General features: G+C 43.2%; 1 protein-coding gene across 1 annotated transcript in view; it reads left to right on the top strand.

Moving 5' to 3' along the window:
- The window catches only part of ttll12 (tubulin tyrosine ligase-like family, member 12), a 72,458-nt gene that overhangs the window by 34,677 nt on the left and 21,045 nt on the right, over nt 1-16,736 (top strand). The window contains exons 8-10 of the mRNA XM_049567082.1: nt 186-368; nt 482-593; nt 15,815-15,966. Coding sequence (XP_049423039.1) covers nt 186-368; nt 482-593; nt 15,815-15,966 — 447 coding nt within the window. The remainder of the gene's footprint in view (nt 1-185; nt 369-481; nt 594-15,814; nt 15,967-16,736) is intronic.

The raw sequence follows: 16,736 nt of genomic DNA, 5'->3' as shown, positions 1-16,736 counted from the left end.
CTGTGCTGATTGTATAGATCCTCTGTGCTGCCAGGGGAAAGATGTGTGTGAAGCATCCATGTTGTCACAGGCTTGGATGTAAACTGTAAGCCCAACTTGACTGGTTCGCAGAGGCAAACAACCGCGAGGTGGTAATTCTAGTTTTTTGATGCAATCAATTATCATTGCATTATCTCCTCTAACAGAAAGCTGAGTGAGGAACGCCCTCATGTGATGCTAAACCAGTTTCCCTGTGAGAGCATCGTCACTGTTAAAGACTGCTTGGCCGCCGTGGCTCATAGAGTGAAATCTGATTGGCTACCAGAGACCTTCAACCTCCAGTCAGAGCTGCCACAATTCATCAAGCATTATCAACTGAGACAACAAAGGTTGGAATGTTATACTGTATTTTTAAAACTTTAATATAACCAAAAAGATGCAGCTGATGTTGATGGTTTGATCAGCATAAACAAGATAAAAGCTGTCTTGGTGTGTGTTTCAGAGGAGAGGATAACCACTGGATCTGTAAGCCCTGGAACTTGGCCCGTGGAATGGACACACACATCACCAACAACCTGGACTATATAATAAGACAAAGAGAGAGTACACCAAAGGTACACACACATAACAGAACACACCAGGAAACCAGCCTGCCTAAGACCATGTCCAAATACCTCTATATTTAGCTCCTTCAAAATGAGTTAGTCAGTGTTCGCCACTTACTTTGAAACCATAAATCTCTGTACGTGACATCTGGTACTGTCGCACCCAGTAAGTTGATTGCTATGACACATAAACCATGAGATTGTCTCTTTTTTAAACTACATGTCACTGCCAGTTGCTGGAAACACAGTCATAGTGGATGGTTCCTGACTGCATAACGGGTGGGGGGAAAAAATTGATTCACTTAACGGGGTATTGCACTGCTGGAAAGATGGCCTTTTAATAAATCTAGGATGTGTGTGAAGTAGAGAGACACAAATACTTTTGAAACTGGTGCTATGGGACCAGTGAAAAAAAGAAAAAGGAAGCTTTTGTTCAAGAGGGAGAAAACCTACTACCAGAATGCACTGCACCATACCAGACCAATAAACGCCCCCAGTGGCCGGTGATATACATGACATGCAAAAGTTTTGGAGCCACTGGTCAAAATTGTGTTTGTTGTGAATAACTAAACAAGTAAAAGATTAACTGATTTCCAAAAGGCAAAATTATAAAGATGACATGTTTCTTCAATATTTTAAGCAAGAATACTTTTTTAATTTCAATCTTTTATAATTTCAAAATGACAAAAAAAGGAAAAGGGCCTGAAGCAAAAGTTTGGGCACCCTGCATGATCAGTAGTTAGTAGCGCCCCCTTTGGCAAGTTTTACAGCTTCTAAACACTTTTTGTAGCCAGCTAAGAGTCTTTAAGTTCTTGTTTGGGGCATTTTCACCCATTCTTCCTGCAAAAGGCTTCTAGTTCTGTCAGATTCTTGGGCCGTCTTGCATGGGCACTGCTCTTTTGAGGTCTATCCACAGATTTTTAATGATGTTTAGGTCAGGGGACTGTGAGGGCCATGGTCAAACCTTTAGCTTGCTCCTCTTGTGGATTTCGAGGTGTGCTTAAGATCATTGTCCTGTTGTAGAAGCCATCCTCTCTTTATCTTCTACTTTTTTACAGATGGTGTGACATTTGCTTCCAGACTTTAATTTAACTGAATCCATGCCTCCCTCTACCCATGAAATGCTCCCCATGCCACTGGCTGCAACACAAGCCCAAAACATGATCGATCCACCTCTGTGTTTAACAGTTGGACAGGTGTTCTTTTCATGAAATTCTGTACCCTTTTTTCTCCAAACATACCGTTGGTCATTGATTCTAAAAAGTTCTATTTTAACTTCATCAGGCCACAGGACTTGTTTCCAAAAAGCATCAGGCTTGTTTGGAACGGTCTTAAATCAGCCGCTCTGGCACTTGTGTATCAAATGGACAGTTAACTTTCACCAGCTATAAATTTCACAAAGGAAGCTAAACAGTTCTATCTAACACTCAGTTTCCTGCCAGCGATTAATTTTAAAAAGGCAGAAAAGGTGTTGTTCAGAGTGACAAGGGCATCCGCAGCCCACTGAAAGAAGGCCCTGATCCCCAAAAATTGTCTCTTTTTATATCCTTTCAAGCCCAGTTCTTGATGACACAATGGACAGTTTTTCAGTAAATTCAAAACAGACAGTTTTCTATCCATCAACCCCACGTAGAGATGTTTGACTCCCTTATCACCTGCATGTGCATTGATTGTGAATAAACAACAGTGCAGCACACATACACATACTGCTCTACATGCTCAACCCCACAAAACCATTAAAATAATACGTGGAAATACAAAAAATTATTCAGTCTCAGCTTTATGATAGAGATGAGATGGATATGTGTAACATGAAAAAATAAGCATTTAAAAGCAACATTCTTTCTCAATTAACATTCTTTGTTCATATTTCCTCCAGATGTTGTTCCTTCTAGGCCTGTGGTTTCAAAAGGACTTCCTCTGATGCACAGTGCAGCGCATTGCAAACGTGACTTCCTCTGTCACACAGTACAATGTAATATAACAGAGTGAGTGAGTGCATTATAGGCACCCTTACAGTGCTTAACTAAGTACAACAACACATCAGTCCTTAAAGTCCGTGTAAAGCAAATTCTGTTATTTTCTTCAAAACACATTAAATAGGTCATAAAAGTATTCCTCAAAATGTGTAAAAAAAAAAAAAAAAAAAGCTTTTCAACCATTTACAATTGACTTGTGGAGATAGGCTTCACAAACTGTGTTTCTAGGTTTCTGTGTTCTGGATTTAGTGGGTGGGCCTTAAAGGGATAGTTCGACATTTTGGCAAATTCGCCTATTGCCGTAATCCCTATAGTCATATGAGTAGGTACATTACCTTTAATAATCAGCGCTTGTTGTTCTGAGATCAGTGGGGCAGAGCTGCCTGCTGCTCGGCGCACAAAATGGAGGTGAAAACTAATCAAATACACCATCAAATGACTCCGAAACGCTCTTGTGGGCAACTTGTAGCTTACACATTCACCACGCTATGAAATAGGAATGTAATATTACGAGACAGAGTTGTTTTGAAGCTAGATGCACAGCCAGAACTACATTCCAGACATACAGTACTTGCTGGGCGGAGTGATTTCAAACAGAGTATGTTTAGTGCAGTTACTCCTGTCATCAAAACAACAAGTTTGTTGAGAAGAAGCCAGAATATACAGAGGAAGAGTTACAGGTTTTGGAAGAAGAGAGAGCAAGAAGAGAGGCTGAGGCTGCCGAGCAACCGGGGGCTGAGGGGAGACCCAGAGCCGGCATGGATTGGTGGTGAAAATGTGGGGCTTACTGGCCACTTTATTAGGTACACCTGTGCAATCTAATACAATCCAATATGACAGCTCTGCCACACATTCTACGTTTACAAAGCTTTTACATTTTCAGTTTTTGTTGACATTGTCAAAAAGGTGATTATTCTACATTATTATTGAGGTAGTAGTGGGTGGTGCTAGTATATATATATATATATATATATATTTACAGTACAGGCCAAAAGTTTGGACACACCTTCTCATTCAATGCGTTTTCTTTATTTTCATGACTATTTACATTGTAGATTCTCACTGAAGGCATCAAAACTATGAATGAACACATGTGGAGTTATGTACTTAACAAAAAAAGGTGAAATAACTGAAAACATGTTTTATATTCTAGTTTCTTCAAAATAGCCACCCTTTGCTCTGATTACTGCTTTGCACATTCTTGGCATTCTCTCAATGAGTTTCAAGAGGTAGTCACCTGAAATGGTTTTCCAACAGTCTTGAAGGAGTTCCCAGAGGTGTTTAGCACTTGTTGGCCCCTTTGCCTTCACTCTGCGGTCCAGCTCACCCCAAACCATCTCCATTGGGTTCAGGTCCGGTGACTGTGGAGGCCAGGTCATCTGCCGCAGTACTCCATCACTCTCCTTCTTGGTCAAATAGCCCTTACACAGCCTGGAGGTGTGTTTGGGGTCATTGTCCTGTTGAAAAATAAATGATCGTCCAACTAAACGCAAACCGGATGGGATGGCATGTCGCTGCAGGATGCTGTGGTAGCCATGCTGGTTCAGTGTGCCTTCAATTTTGAATAAATCCCCAACAGTGTCACCAGCAAAACACCCCACACCATCACACCTCCTCCTCCATGCTTCACAGTGGGAACCAGGCATGTGGAATCCATCCGTTCACCTTTTCTGCGTCTCACAAAGACACGGCGGTTGGAACCAAAGATCTCAAATTTGGACTCATCAGACCAAAGCACAGATTTCCACTGGTCTAATGTCCATTCCTTGTGTTTCTTGGCCCAAACAAATCTTTTCTGCTTGTTGCCTCTCCTTAGCAGTGGTTTCCTAGCAGCTATTTGACCATGAAGGCCTGATTCGCGCAGTCTCCTCTTAACAGTTGTTCTAGAGATGGGTCTGCTGCTAGAACTCTGTGTGGCATTCATCTGGTCTCTGATCTGAGCTGCTGTTAACTTGCGATTTCTGAGGCTGGTGACTCGGATGAACTTATCCTCAGAAGCAGAGGTGACTCTTGGTCTTCCTTTCCTGGGTCGGTCCTCATGTGTGCCAGTTTCGCTGTAGCGCTTGATGGTTTTAGCGACTCCACTTGGGGACACATTTAAAGTTTTTGCAATTTTCCGGACTGACTGACCTTCATTTCTTAAAGTAATGATGGCAACTTGTTTTTCTTTAGTTAGCTGATTGGTTCTTGCCATAATATGAATTTTAACAGTTGTCCAATAGGGCTGTCGGCTGTGTATTAACCTGACTTCTGCACAACACAACTGATGGTCCCAACCCCATTGATAAAGCAAGAAATTCCACTAATTAACCCTGATAAGGCACACCTGTGAAGTGGAAACCATTTCAGGTGACTACCTCTTGAAGCTCATGGAGAGAATGCCAAGAGTGTGCAAAGCAGTAATCAGAGCAAAGGGTGGCTATTTTGAAGAAACTAGAATATAAAACATGTTTTCAGTTATTTCACCTTTTTTTGTTAAGTACATAACTCCACATGTGTTCATTCATAGTTTTGATGCCTTCAGTGAGAATCTACAATGTAAATAGTCATGAAAATAAAGAAAATGCATTGAATGAGAAGGTGTGTCCAAACTTTTGGCCTGTACTGTATATATGCATATATATGCATGTCTAGAAAGCATCAGTGGCTGCAGCTGACAGGGACAGCTAACAGCAGCAGCAAAGCTTACATCAGGACATCATCTGTTAAAAGCGACATAAACCTACTCCAGTTAGCTCAATCATGTTGTAACTAAAACATCTGCTGGAAAAAATATTTTCAGTCAGTGGAGCCGAACCGACACTCTACCTCCCTGGATTACATCCTCCCGTTCCGCCAGCTGCAGGTGCGGGGTTACGTCCTTGTACAGTACACGGAGACGGCTTCCCTCCTGCGAGTGGGCGTGGACTAAATGGCTGCAGCCTGGAGTCATGAGACAAGAGGCTGCAGACATACATTTTGCAAGATGCTGATCTGACCTTAAAAGCAAGAAATAAATCAAATTAAATCAAGTCTGGCTGTAATTGTCATCTCACCAACATACAACACTAATGCAGGTAAAACGAAACAGTGGTGGTCGTTTCAACACTGAATTAATAAATACTAATACCATAAAAATAGTTATCAGTAAAATACAATAAAACTCTAACTATCCAGCAATAAATCACAACTAAAAGTCCAGTATGACACTAACACATCAGCAGTGACCATTTTTAGAAAAAGTGACAATTGGCATTTTAAAGTGACCATGTGCAGTGCTGTGCAGTATGTATAAGGTGCATGGAATAGCTTTCAAGCATGCTAACGGCCTGTGGGAGGAAACTGTGCATGACTGCGTGCGTGCGTGTGTGTGTGTGTAAATGGTGTGGGATGTGAATTGCACCAACATCCAGTAGTTTCCACATCATGGGTTTGGATTTACCTTTCCAACAATTCTACGAGCAGTTCTATATAGTTTTCTTGGTCTTCCAGACCTCAACTTGACGTTCACAGTTCCTGTTAACTGCCATTTCTTAATTGCATTTCAAACTGAGGAAACAGCAACCTGAAAATACTTTGCCATCCTCTAACTCCCAATTTCCACATAATCGGTATGCGCTGCACTGCGCAGCACCGCGGATCTGGAGCGACGGCGCATACCCTCGCCCACTGGATGCGTTTCTGGTGCGCTGCATAGCGAAGCCGCAAGCTCAGATATAGGAACTGCAAAATCACGCGATAAAAAGCACCATTCCCTTCCATAAATCCTGCAATTTCACACCATGTCTTCTCCTTTCGGCTTTTATCCTTGTAGAAAGGATGTGTAGTGTCATACAAAATACTATGGTTTTCCACTTCAACTATGAGTTTCTCCTCGTCCATCTTTCCTCAGACCCTCGCAATGACTGACAACTTGTGCGACAGAATGTGACGTGATTTTTAAAAAAAATTGAGAGTTTACAATCCGTAGTCCGTGCATTGTGTTGTACTTTGAAATTTACCGGATGCTGTGTGTGTTCCGTTTCTGGTTTGGTGCGATCTGAGCTTCATGGCTTGACGTGCTATGGACGCGCAGTCATTGAAAAATAGACCTGGCTCGTATCTCCAACGAAACGGAGCACCGTGGTGCTTCTAGGATGCTCCAGAGACGCTACGCTGCACGCGCTGTGGAAATGAAGCTGTTCAGTAGAATGGGAGCGTATCTGCTTTGCAGTGCGTATGTGGAAATTGGGGGTAATAGTCTTCTCCTGCTTTGTGGGCATCAGTTATTTTAGTTTTCAGAGTGCTTGGCAGCTGTTTAGCAGAGCCCATGACTGCTGGTTGTATGAACAAGGTTTCAGGAGTCAGAGTATTTATAAAGCTTTGAAATTTGCACCACCTGGCCTTTCCTAACAATGACTGTGATTAACCCATAGTCATAACAAACCAATTATGGTTTTAGACCCTGGTAAAAGTTGTCTGATGCTCCTTTCCTCTTTTTTTCCTTTAATTTGTACAAAACAAAAATAATACACTGATCTTGCTTAAAATGTTGAAAAGCATGTTCCATCTTTAACTTCATTCCAACCACCTCAATCTCTTACAGTTAAATAGTACCTAAAACATATTTCTTAAAACATATGAGGTGAGAATTAGGCAACTCAGGAACAGAATCTTGGTTTATATTTCCTCAGCACCACTTAGTTTTAGTTTGATTTCAGTTTTTGAATTAAAAAAACAACAACAAAAAACACCTGCAGCTCTCCCCTTTCTGTCCTAAGCCCTTCCCACCATGCACGTGCTTCATACAGTAACCCAGTGTTCCCCTTACATAGATTTATTGAACCTTACTTCACTGATTGTAATTGATTGATTACAGACTGATAGCACTTTTCCCCATTATCACAAAATGTTTTGAGAAACTGGTCTTAAAACATATCAAATCCAGCCTCCCTGCCAACCTTGATCAGCACCAATATGCCTGCAGAGCACACCAATCCACAGAGGATACTATTGCCACTGCCCTCTAAAGGCACTCTCACACCTTGACCAGAAGGGGACATATGTGAGAATGCTTTTTACTGATTACAGCTTGGCATCAAATACCATTGTCCCCAGCAGGCTGGTCACCAAACTGCATGGCCTGGGTCTCAATAGCATTCTGTGTATGCGGATCAAAGACTTCTTTCCCAAATCCATAGACAGACAGACTTGGCACACTTCTCTCTCCCAGCCTGACCCTCAGCGCTGGGGCACCATAGGGTTGTGCTCTGAGTCCCATGCTGTAGTCACTGTACACATTTGACTGCACTCCTACGTACCCCACAAACACAATCATCAAATTTGCAGACAGTACAACAGTGGTGGGACTTTTAAAAACAAAACAATGAAACACAGTACAGAGAGGAAATAGACAGGCTGACAGACTGGTGCATGGACAATAATCAATGACCACACTGCATAAAAGACAAAAGAAATCATTATTGACTTCAGGAGACATCATGAGGACCATCCTCCCCTAACCATCAGGGGAGAGGAAGTGGAGAGAGTCACCAGCTTTAAGTTTCTGGGGACTTACATCACATGGATGATTAACTCCTCTGCTCTGGTAAAAAAAAAAAAAAAAAAATGACTTAACAGCAGCTACTTCCGAAGGCAGGTCCAAGCACCTGCACCCATACACACTCGCTCTGACCTAGATAATTGGGATGCATGAAAGAGGGGCAGGTAAGATCATAGTAAAAGAAAACTGCTGAGGTTGGCCCTTTTTGGTAAAAGATGTAAACATCCTACTCAGCCGGTTTTAACCGGTCTGAGGGAGCTTCCAGGGGTCAGATGAGGTAAAAAATGATGTTGTGACATATGTGAATTAAAAAAAACAATAGTAGTTTTACACATATGATTGGTTAAAAACTTAAGAAACTGAGTGAGAGAAAGAGAGAGACTGGGTATAAAGGTCCATGCCAGAGGCTGTTAGGTTCAGTTCTGGAATGCACTGACCTCAAAAACACTGAGTATTGAAGTGACAAAAATCGGTGCCTGGAATTGGGCCTGGCGGCTCCCAACCCTGTCCTCCTTGTTTCTTCTAAAATGTCTTCTGTTGTCAATTCAGTATCTTAGGTTCGGCTGGCAGGTACTTAGAAAAACACTGGAGATAGGCAGAATCTGGTGCCTGTAGCTATCAATGTGTCGGTCTTTTGGTGGGCTGGACATTTAATGACAGCTAGGGCTGTGGGAAGCAACATGGCTTCTAACAGATCGAGGATGGCAGCTCCATGAGTTACAGGGGTGCCATCAGCTCTGCGAAATCCTCTTTGTTTCCAAATGTTAGCGTGAACATGGCACACGCCATAGGCATATGCTGAGTCCGTGTAGACGTTTAGCGATTTTCCTTCAGCTAATTTACATGCTTCTGTCAACGCTTTTATCTCTGCGAGTTGGGCTGAGCAGGGCTGAGCAAGCTTACGTGCCTGTAATGTGTCAAAGGTGTGGTCGTCATTTTTGAGCTGAACAATCCCGTAGCCTGCATGGCTACCAGTGGCGTCACGAAAACATGAGCCATCCACGAACAATGTGAGGTCAGCAGGAATTGGCTGATTATGCAAGTCTTCTCTGACCCGCATAAACTTCTTTGTGTCATTAATGCAGTCGTGTGGAGTACCTTCTGTTGGTAAAATCAGTTTAGTGGCGGGGTTAATGACGGTGCAGCGCTGAATATTGAGTTCAGGGGCTGATAGGATTACCTCATAGCCCGTGCGTCTGGCTTGTGTTAAGATGAATCATGGACTAGTCAGTAGTGCACGAATTTGGTGGGAAGTGTACAGCGTCACAGGATGTCCCATGGTCAGCGATGAGGCTTTCTGAAAGGCAAAAACAGCGGCTGCCAGTCCCTGATAGCAGGGTGGCAGGCCAGCCTCGATGTTGTCCAGTTTAGTACTATAATACGCCAATGGCTGTTTACCTGTGAAGCCTATTGTTTTTATCGATGACGTGGAGAGGGGGAACCTGGAGCCTTCTTTTCCAATGCATGAATATGTGGCACCTGTGTCTACCATAAATGAATACTCTCGGTCATGGATGACAACAGGTATGATTGGTTCATCATGTGATTGTAGCGATATAGCTGGTGACATTAGTTCCCCCTCAGGCTCCTCTGGGCACCCCTACCAGAGGTGTGGTTGTTCCATGTTGGGCCAGTTCTGTGCTGGACCGTCCCATGGGTTACTAGGACATTGGGCCCGTATATGGCCTGGTTGACCACACCCCCAGCATTGATTGTCAGGTAGAGCTGGGTTGGCTCCTGGGTAGCCTGCTCTTACGTGTGGAGGGCCTGGTTGCTGGTTGGGTGCGTCCTGGAAGACATGTTGGTTTCCTGGTACATAGTTTCTGCCCCCTTTCCATCCTCCCCTGAAGGTTGTAAACGGTGCATTTCCTCTGGGTCCCCCACGGCCCCGCCCTCTGGGGGTTCGCTGGTTGCCACTGCCTCTTGGTATTTGCTGGTAATAATAATGGTGATGTGTGGCGTTGGCAGCGGTGTCATTTCCTGTTGCGTTGGGGCCAGCTTGCTCAGTTCTCCCAGCTGCAGCTGAGTCAATTTGTTGACTAGTTGTTTGTCTTCTTCATCCTTTTTATTTCTGTCTTTTCTATAAAGTTCAACATGGTGGACAATGTGTTCTGAGAACAGTGGCCAGTCCATTTTCATTAGTCCTACCACATCCTCCAAACGTCGCTGTACACTCTCCAGCATGGCCTTCTTAACCATCATTTTGAACAGGCTTTGAGTGGTTTTATTGGCATTCCATGCTTCTCCTGTTTCTTCTTTCCACTTCTTTTGGAAGGTGTGTAGGAACTTAGAGGGACATTCGTTTTCTCCCAAGTCTCCCCTTCCAACTTGGATGGGTCTCTCTTTGCCGGGTAGTGTTTTCTCAGTTGGCGCCACACCTTGGAGCGGCACTGCCCAAAGTCCATATCGTCGCTGTAATTGTTTCCAATAGCCGCTCCCACATTGGCTTCTGTGAATATTTCCTGGGTGGTTTGCTTTCCGGCCACATAGGTGAGCAGAGCTTTGACATCTCCCAAGGCTAGCTGTATTCCGGCTGTTGTCTCCTCTAGAGCCATTATCCATTTATCTGCGCCATCGGTGAGTGCTGGTAGGCGCTCAGCCAGGCCTATCATGTCCATGAAAGGCCAGGGCTCGTACTGCCTTTGTCCATTAGGTTGTGTTATAAGGGGACACATGGTGGTTCTGTTACCTTCCTTATCAAACAGATATAGGAGATCCTCAGTCTCTCCGAGGACTTTTCCTCCTCTCAATTTCATGCCTCCTTGACTCTGAGCTCTGTTGTCTGTTGTTGGTCGTCTGTTGGTGTCCCGTAACTCTTTGGGCTGTGTTTTGTTTGATTTCATTATACCTTGGAGTGTCAAGGTGATGTGCTCTGTGGTAGGGCTGGCTTGAGGCTCCTCTGGCTCCTGCTGGAGACCCTCTTCTTTTAACTGCTGTTCCTGTATTGTGTCCAATAGTTGACTCATATGCTGCAGTCTGCCTTCAGTTCTCTGGCTGATCCCTTCCAGCTCTTTAAGCAGCTCCTGTCCTCGGGTGTCGATCAGTGACGCGCCTCTGGGGGTGTGTCCTTGGAGACTGTGATCACTTTCATTGTGTGGCTCACTTTCCATCGGTGGGTCTGGATATGGTGGTGGGTCAATGGTAGTTGACCTTCGGCATTCTTCTTCCTCGCGCATCTGGCGGTTCTTTGTCTCCCATTCCAACATCTGTCACCAGTGCTCGTAACCAAAGGTACTCATGGGCCTGGGTTTCAATTCCTCAATTTTTCCTTTTTTCTTACGCAATTCTGTTGCGGGGGAGCCAGGTTTCTCCGTGGAGAGGCTCGAACAGCTTTTATGGTGAGCTTTGCTTCTGTTTTTCACCTGCTTCTGCCTCCCTCTTTCTTTGCGTTCCGCAGGTGGTGTTTGTTCTTCAGTGGAGCGAGAGCCTTCATTACTGGCGCTGTCTGTCGGATCTCTGGCTGTAGTTCCGGTGCAGTCACTGCTCCTTCTACTACGATGTTTGTATATCATTGGAGGTTGTTCAGTTTCACTCTCAGTGAGCTCTCCATCCCCCTCGTCACTTGTTGACCCATCAGTGCTCTCTGTTTCTGAGAGAGGTTCTGTTTCCAGTTTTAATTTCTTCCTCGGTCCCTGTAGCCCCCTCCTATTGGGTCCCTGCTTATTATTTTTTGTCAGGGTCACTGTGAATCTCCCTTCTAATTGGCCCTCCATTTCCGTACCTTCTGAGCCTCTCAGTGCGTACTGTCCCATTGCTGGCTGTGTTGGCTCCTGTAGGTATGGGGGCGGTGGTGGTATGGGTGGGGGTGGTGCTGTGGGCGTTACTTCTTCCTGTGTCTGGTGCTCTTTGTCTCTTTCCTCCAGCTGCGCCATCATTCTTGTTCCAGTTTGTCTAAACCATCCTAGCACTTCTCTTTCTTTGGCTCTCTTGTTTTTTAGTTTGTAGCTTGCCTTGGTGTCTTGAGCTTCAATGTGTCTTAATTCTGACTCTACCAAATTGAAGGTACCATCCATAGGCCAGTGATTCTTCCCTGATGTTCTTTTGTGCCATTTGGTCACACAGCGCTGAATGCGCTTTGCTCGACTTGGGTGTTGTTTCATTACCATTTCTATCGGGGTCAAAACCCCTTCTTTCATTTTTCCCTGGTTGGCTCCCATGAAGCCTTGTTTTACTGTACTAGCTCTTGGGATTTCTGGTTGTTCGTCTGTTTCTGTTGTGCGTATTAACACCACTATTTTCCCTACTGTTATGGCAGTTTTGTATTTCCTTTCTCTATAAGTGTTGTACTCTAAGTTACAGGACCCGTCCTCTTGGGGTTTCTGTTTACCTAGACACCCAAATTTACCTGTTTCCCACTCAACTTTTCTGGGCACAATGACAATTTGCAGCCGTGGATTGTATATTTCCCCTCCTGCTGGACTTTGTATGCGTATTTGGTGCAGAGGAAGTGTGGCTACTGGTGCGTTCTGGTAATTGTCACACAGACTCTGTAGTAGTGGATTTAGTGAATAAGGAACCCACAGCCTTCGCAAAATCGCTTCCCACGGGGCCCCTGGATACTCCTCCTTTACTCTCTTCAAATTAACAAATTTAGTGATTTGCCAGAGTTTTTGTTTGATCTCTTGTTCGTCTTGCCAATGCTCAGCCCCTTCGCTATCTATGTAGCTCTGTTCTAACCAAAAGTGTGTGCGCACTCCGCTATATTCTACAGGGCCCTCTGTTAGACAGTGTTCTTCTCCCCAAATTTCGTCCTCAATGATTTCCCCGTCTTCCATCTATTTTTAGATGCTTCTGTGAATTGTGTTTGCCCTCACCTTTTAGCTGTTAGTAGTGACTCTATGTGTTTGCCCTATTAATTTTCCTTTAACACAATGTTGCAACCATGCAGCCTGTTTATTTGATTTATTCGACAACTTAATTAGATCTCTGTTGCCTACTTGCCCCCATCTTTTTAATTCTATTCAGTCCGTTACCAAATGGTTTGCCAATTTTCTTCATGCATAATCTTATCCAACACTTTCCTACATCTACAATTTTACAATTTCCTCTATAGATTACTATATTTACAACACTATATAGATGACATGCACAACGACTTCAAGGATTATGTTTAAACTATTTTACAGATTACTTTTAGATATATTACAGTTTTTACACTTAGATCGATCAGTTAACTTTTTTTGTTTTTTCTTTTTCCTTTTCTTAGCTTCCTGCCTGTTCAGACCTGTTTTCTGAGGTGGCTCCCCTGCTCTCTTGGCTAAGAGGTCTCCCCCTAAACAGCGGTATCCACAGGAGCTTTTTAACTTCACTTTTTTGGCTTTCTGCCCGTTCAGTCCCGTTTTGTCTACAGTGACTCCCCCTCCTTCTTGGCTGGGAGGTCACTTTCCTCAAAACAGCGGTATCCACAGAAGCTTTTTAGACCTTTTATTCACTTATTCTTCTTTATAGCAAACCGCCTATGCAGTCCTGATGTCTCCCCTAGACACACCCTCCTTTTATAGGCTTAAAGGTGTACTAGGCAAGCCAACAGCGGTATCCGCGGATTTGCTTAGCATTCCGCCCGCGCAAACCTGCCGGCTGGCCCCCGCCCCTACAGGCTAAAGGGAGTGTTGGCAAGTTTCGGCAGTGGTAACCACGTGTATGCTTTTGAGTATCTCTGACTCTTTTCTTCTCTTATTGTGCACTTTTGTCTCTTTAATACTTTAAATACTCTTACTACCTTATTGCCTGTACCTCATTGGTTATTATTTGTGCAACACACACACACATTCACTCTTTCCGCTCCACGATCACACCTTATTGCAGCGGAATTACCCGTCTCCAGTGATGTTAGTTGCTTTTTCAGTGATATTTCTCTAATCAGTACATTATATAACTAGGTTCTTTAGGAGAGGAATTTGTCAAATACCTTTGACCTGGGCGGCTCCGAGCACTGCACCCCAGACGCACCCGGTTTTAAACAGAAAAAGGCTCTGCTTACCTTATTTGGTGGCGCCACCTGTGTGTCTGACGTACAGCCCAGTGCTCCCGATCTCTGGCTTCGACCTTCCTTGCCTCCTGGCTCGGCTCGCCACTTGAAGTGACAAAAATCGGTGCCTGGAATTGGGCCTGGCGGCTCCCGACCCTGTCCTCCTTGTTTCTTCTAAAATGTCTTCTGTTGTCAATTCAGTATCTTAGGTTCGGCTGGCAGGTACTTAGAAAAACACTGGAGATAGGCAGAATCTGGTGCAGTCGAGTTTATTGTGTTCACAGGCAACAACACAGACAAACTCGCGAGTCAGCCTCCGGAGGATGACTGACCACCTGCTTTCGGCGCTCTGGCTTATATGCTGGTGGAGGTCGAAGAGATCTCCACCCATTTCTGTAGTCCTTCCCATTTCGATCCGTTTTTACTGGTAGCAGATTTTGCCTTTGTTCCGGCTCAAACTGGAATCTGCCACCAGTATTTCCGGAATCGCTCTCACTCTATTTTTTAAAAACGTGATCTCTGAGGACTTACATGCTACAGTCCCTTGTGCTCCTGTGTAATATGAACACAGTCCCTCGTGCTTCCGTGTAATATGAACCATTACATGCACATTAAGTAATACAATCATTTGAGTGTGTGTGTGTGTGACCTTTCCTGTGTAATATAAACTCTTAAGTGCATTAGGCAGTACAATCAAGTGAGTGTGCTATCTTCATCACACAGCACGTGGTAACTTGTATGAGTGTCACTGTAAGTTCACAACATCATGTGAGTGTAGGTTAGTGCATTATATCATTACACAGAGCGTGATAGGTTATGTATGTCAATAAGAGTTTACAACTGAGATGTCACTAAGAGTTCACACCGTTATATTGCATATTACACATAAATGCAGTATTAGTTTTTGTAGAAGTCTACACACTAACATGGTTATATAGCTATTTGTATCTTATCCAACTTATATGGTCTAACACCTGATGAGGGTTTTGACTTTTACACTACAGTATACATTAACAGAGTACACATTGAACTCAAAAACACTGATAACTATAGTTACTTTCCACTTTAGTTCCCACGTCCTTGCATGCAGTATATGACCAAATGTGTGTGTGTGTGTGTGTGTGTGTGTGTGTGTGTGAGTACAAGACGTGAATACATGAAACAATGTGTAAGCAGTAGTAAGTAGTGTAAGTAATTAACTTCAACAGGCATTTCAAACTTAATCACCTTATGCCAGTGTATATCTACTGATTTATTATTTCAATCACTCTTTGCAGTTAAAGCTCGTTCTTACACTACACAATACTTTCTTTAATGTTATTTTTTATATTTATTGTTCTGGGATGATTGTGTACATATATACATTGTGTATGAATTATTAATTAATTATTAATTAATTATTTTTCGATTTATTTTTTTTTTTTTTTTTTTTTGTCAGGCATGGCACAGCGAATTTTGTTGTACTTCTTGTGCAGTGACAATTAAGTCTATTCTTCTTCTTACTCTTCTTGTACAGTTTCTCCCTGAAATTAACTACGTTTGAACGAATGGTCAAATTTTGAATAAAAAGTAACACACCTAATGCCAGTGGGGTTTTAATGTGACTAGAATTGTGTTACTAACATCAGTATCAACAGGTGCATTGTACGCACACAGTAAAATGATTTATTCCTCTCTCATTTCAAAACTGACACATAGATGATTTAATTTGTTACCTCTAACTCTGTCTGTCTGTCTGTCTGTCTGTGTCTTTGTTTTCCAGGTGGTGTGTAAGTACCTTGAAGATCCAGTGTTGATCAACAGAGAGGAAGTGGGAATGGTTAAGTTTGACTTCCGCTACATGCTGATGTTGCGCTCTGTGCAGCCTCTGCGTCTTTACGCCTACAACGTCTTCTGGTTGCGCTTTGCTAACAGGTACAACATATATGCATACATATACACACATCACATCCAGCTTTAATGGCCAAGCCACAGATCCACCCTTCTGGCTCCAAAATCAAACATGTCGATGGCCAAAATGCTGAATTCGAGGCTTAAAAACTGCAGTCTACAAACCAGTGGGTGGCATCACAGTGACTACATCCATTATTTTTTACAGTCTATCACAAAAAAAAAAATACTGGTAAAGTGGTTGTTGAAGTGCTCCTCATTAATGACGGCCTGTGGAAAGAAAAAGTTTTTGGCTGTGGTCAAATAGTCTTTTTTGCTTAGAAAAGGTTTCTAACTGAGTGAAATGACCCGGAAGTATCTAAGTGGCAGCCATGATAAGAGCTGGTTGAATTCTCTAAATTTTAAGGAAAGATGCTTCAGTGCTTCCTTTCTGATCTCCTTTAGCATAGGGTACACTTGACCATCCTTTACGAAAGGAAAGGAGATAATTCTGTCACAAGTCACAAGTTCTTGTGGCGGCAATATTTACAGCGACCAAGCGACGCACCATTCACAAACTAAAATGATTAGGAAAGAAAAAGATCAACATGACCGAGAAAGGAAGGAGATCACCATGTAAGTTACCGTTGTTTATGAAGCATTATACATCTCATGCCATAATTTGTTCATATGCTATATGTTTTGAACTTTCAAGATTATGTTAAACTTAGACGCGAACTATGAACATTTCGCTACTATTGGTGTACCCTCCGTCCACAGCTTTGTTTAACTTGTTTTATAACAGGATGAACAAT

This window comes from Epinephelus fuscoguttatus, linkage group LG22 (genome assembly GCF_011397635.1).
Source record: "Epinephelus fuscoguttatus linkage group LG22, E.fuscoguttatus.final_Chr_v1".
Classification (NCBI taxonomy): Eukaryota; Metazoa; Chordata; class Actinopteri; order Perciformes; family Serranidae; genus Epinephelus; species Epinephelus fuscoguttatus.
This window is presented reverse-complemented; position numbering and strand designations above follow the sequence as displayed.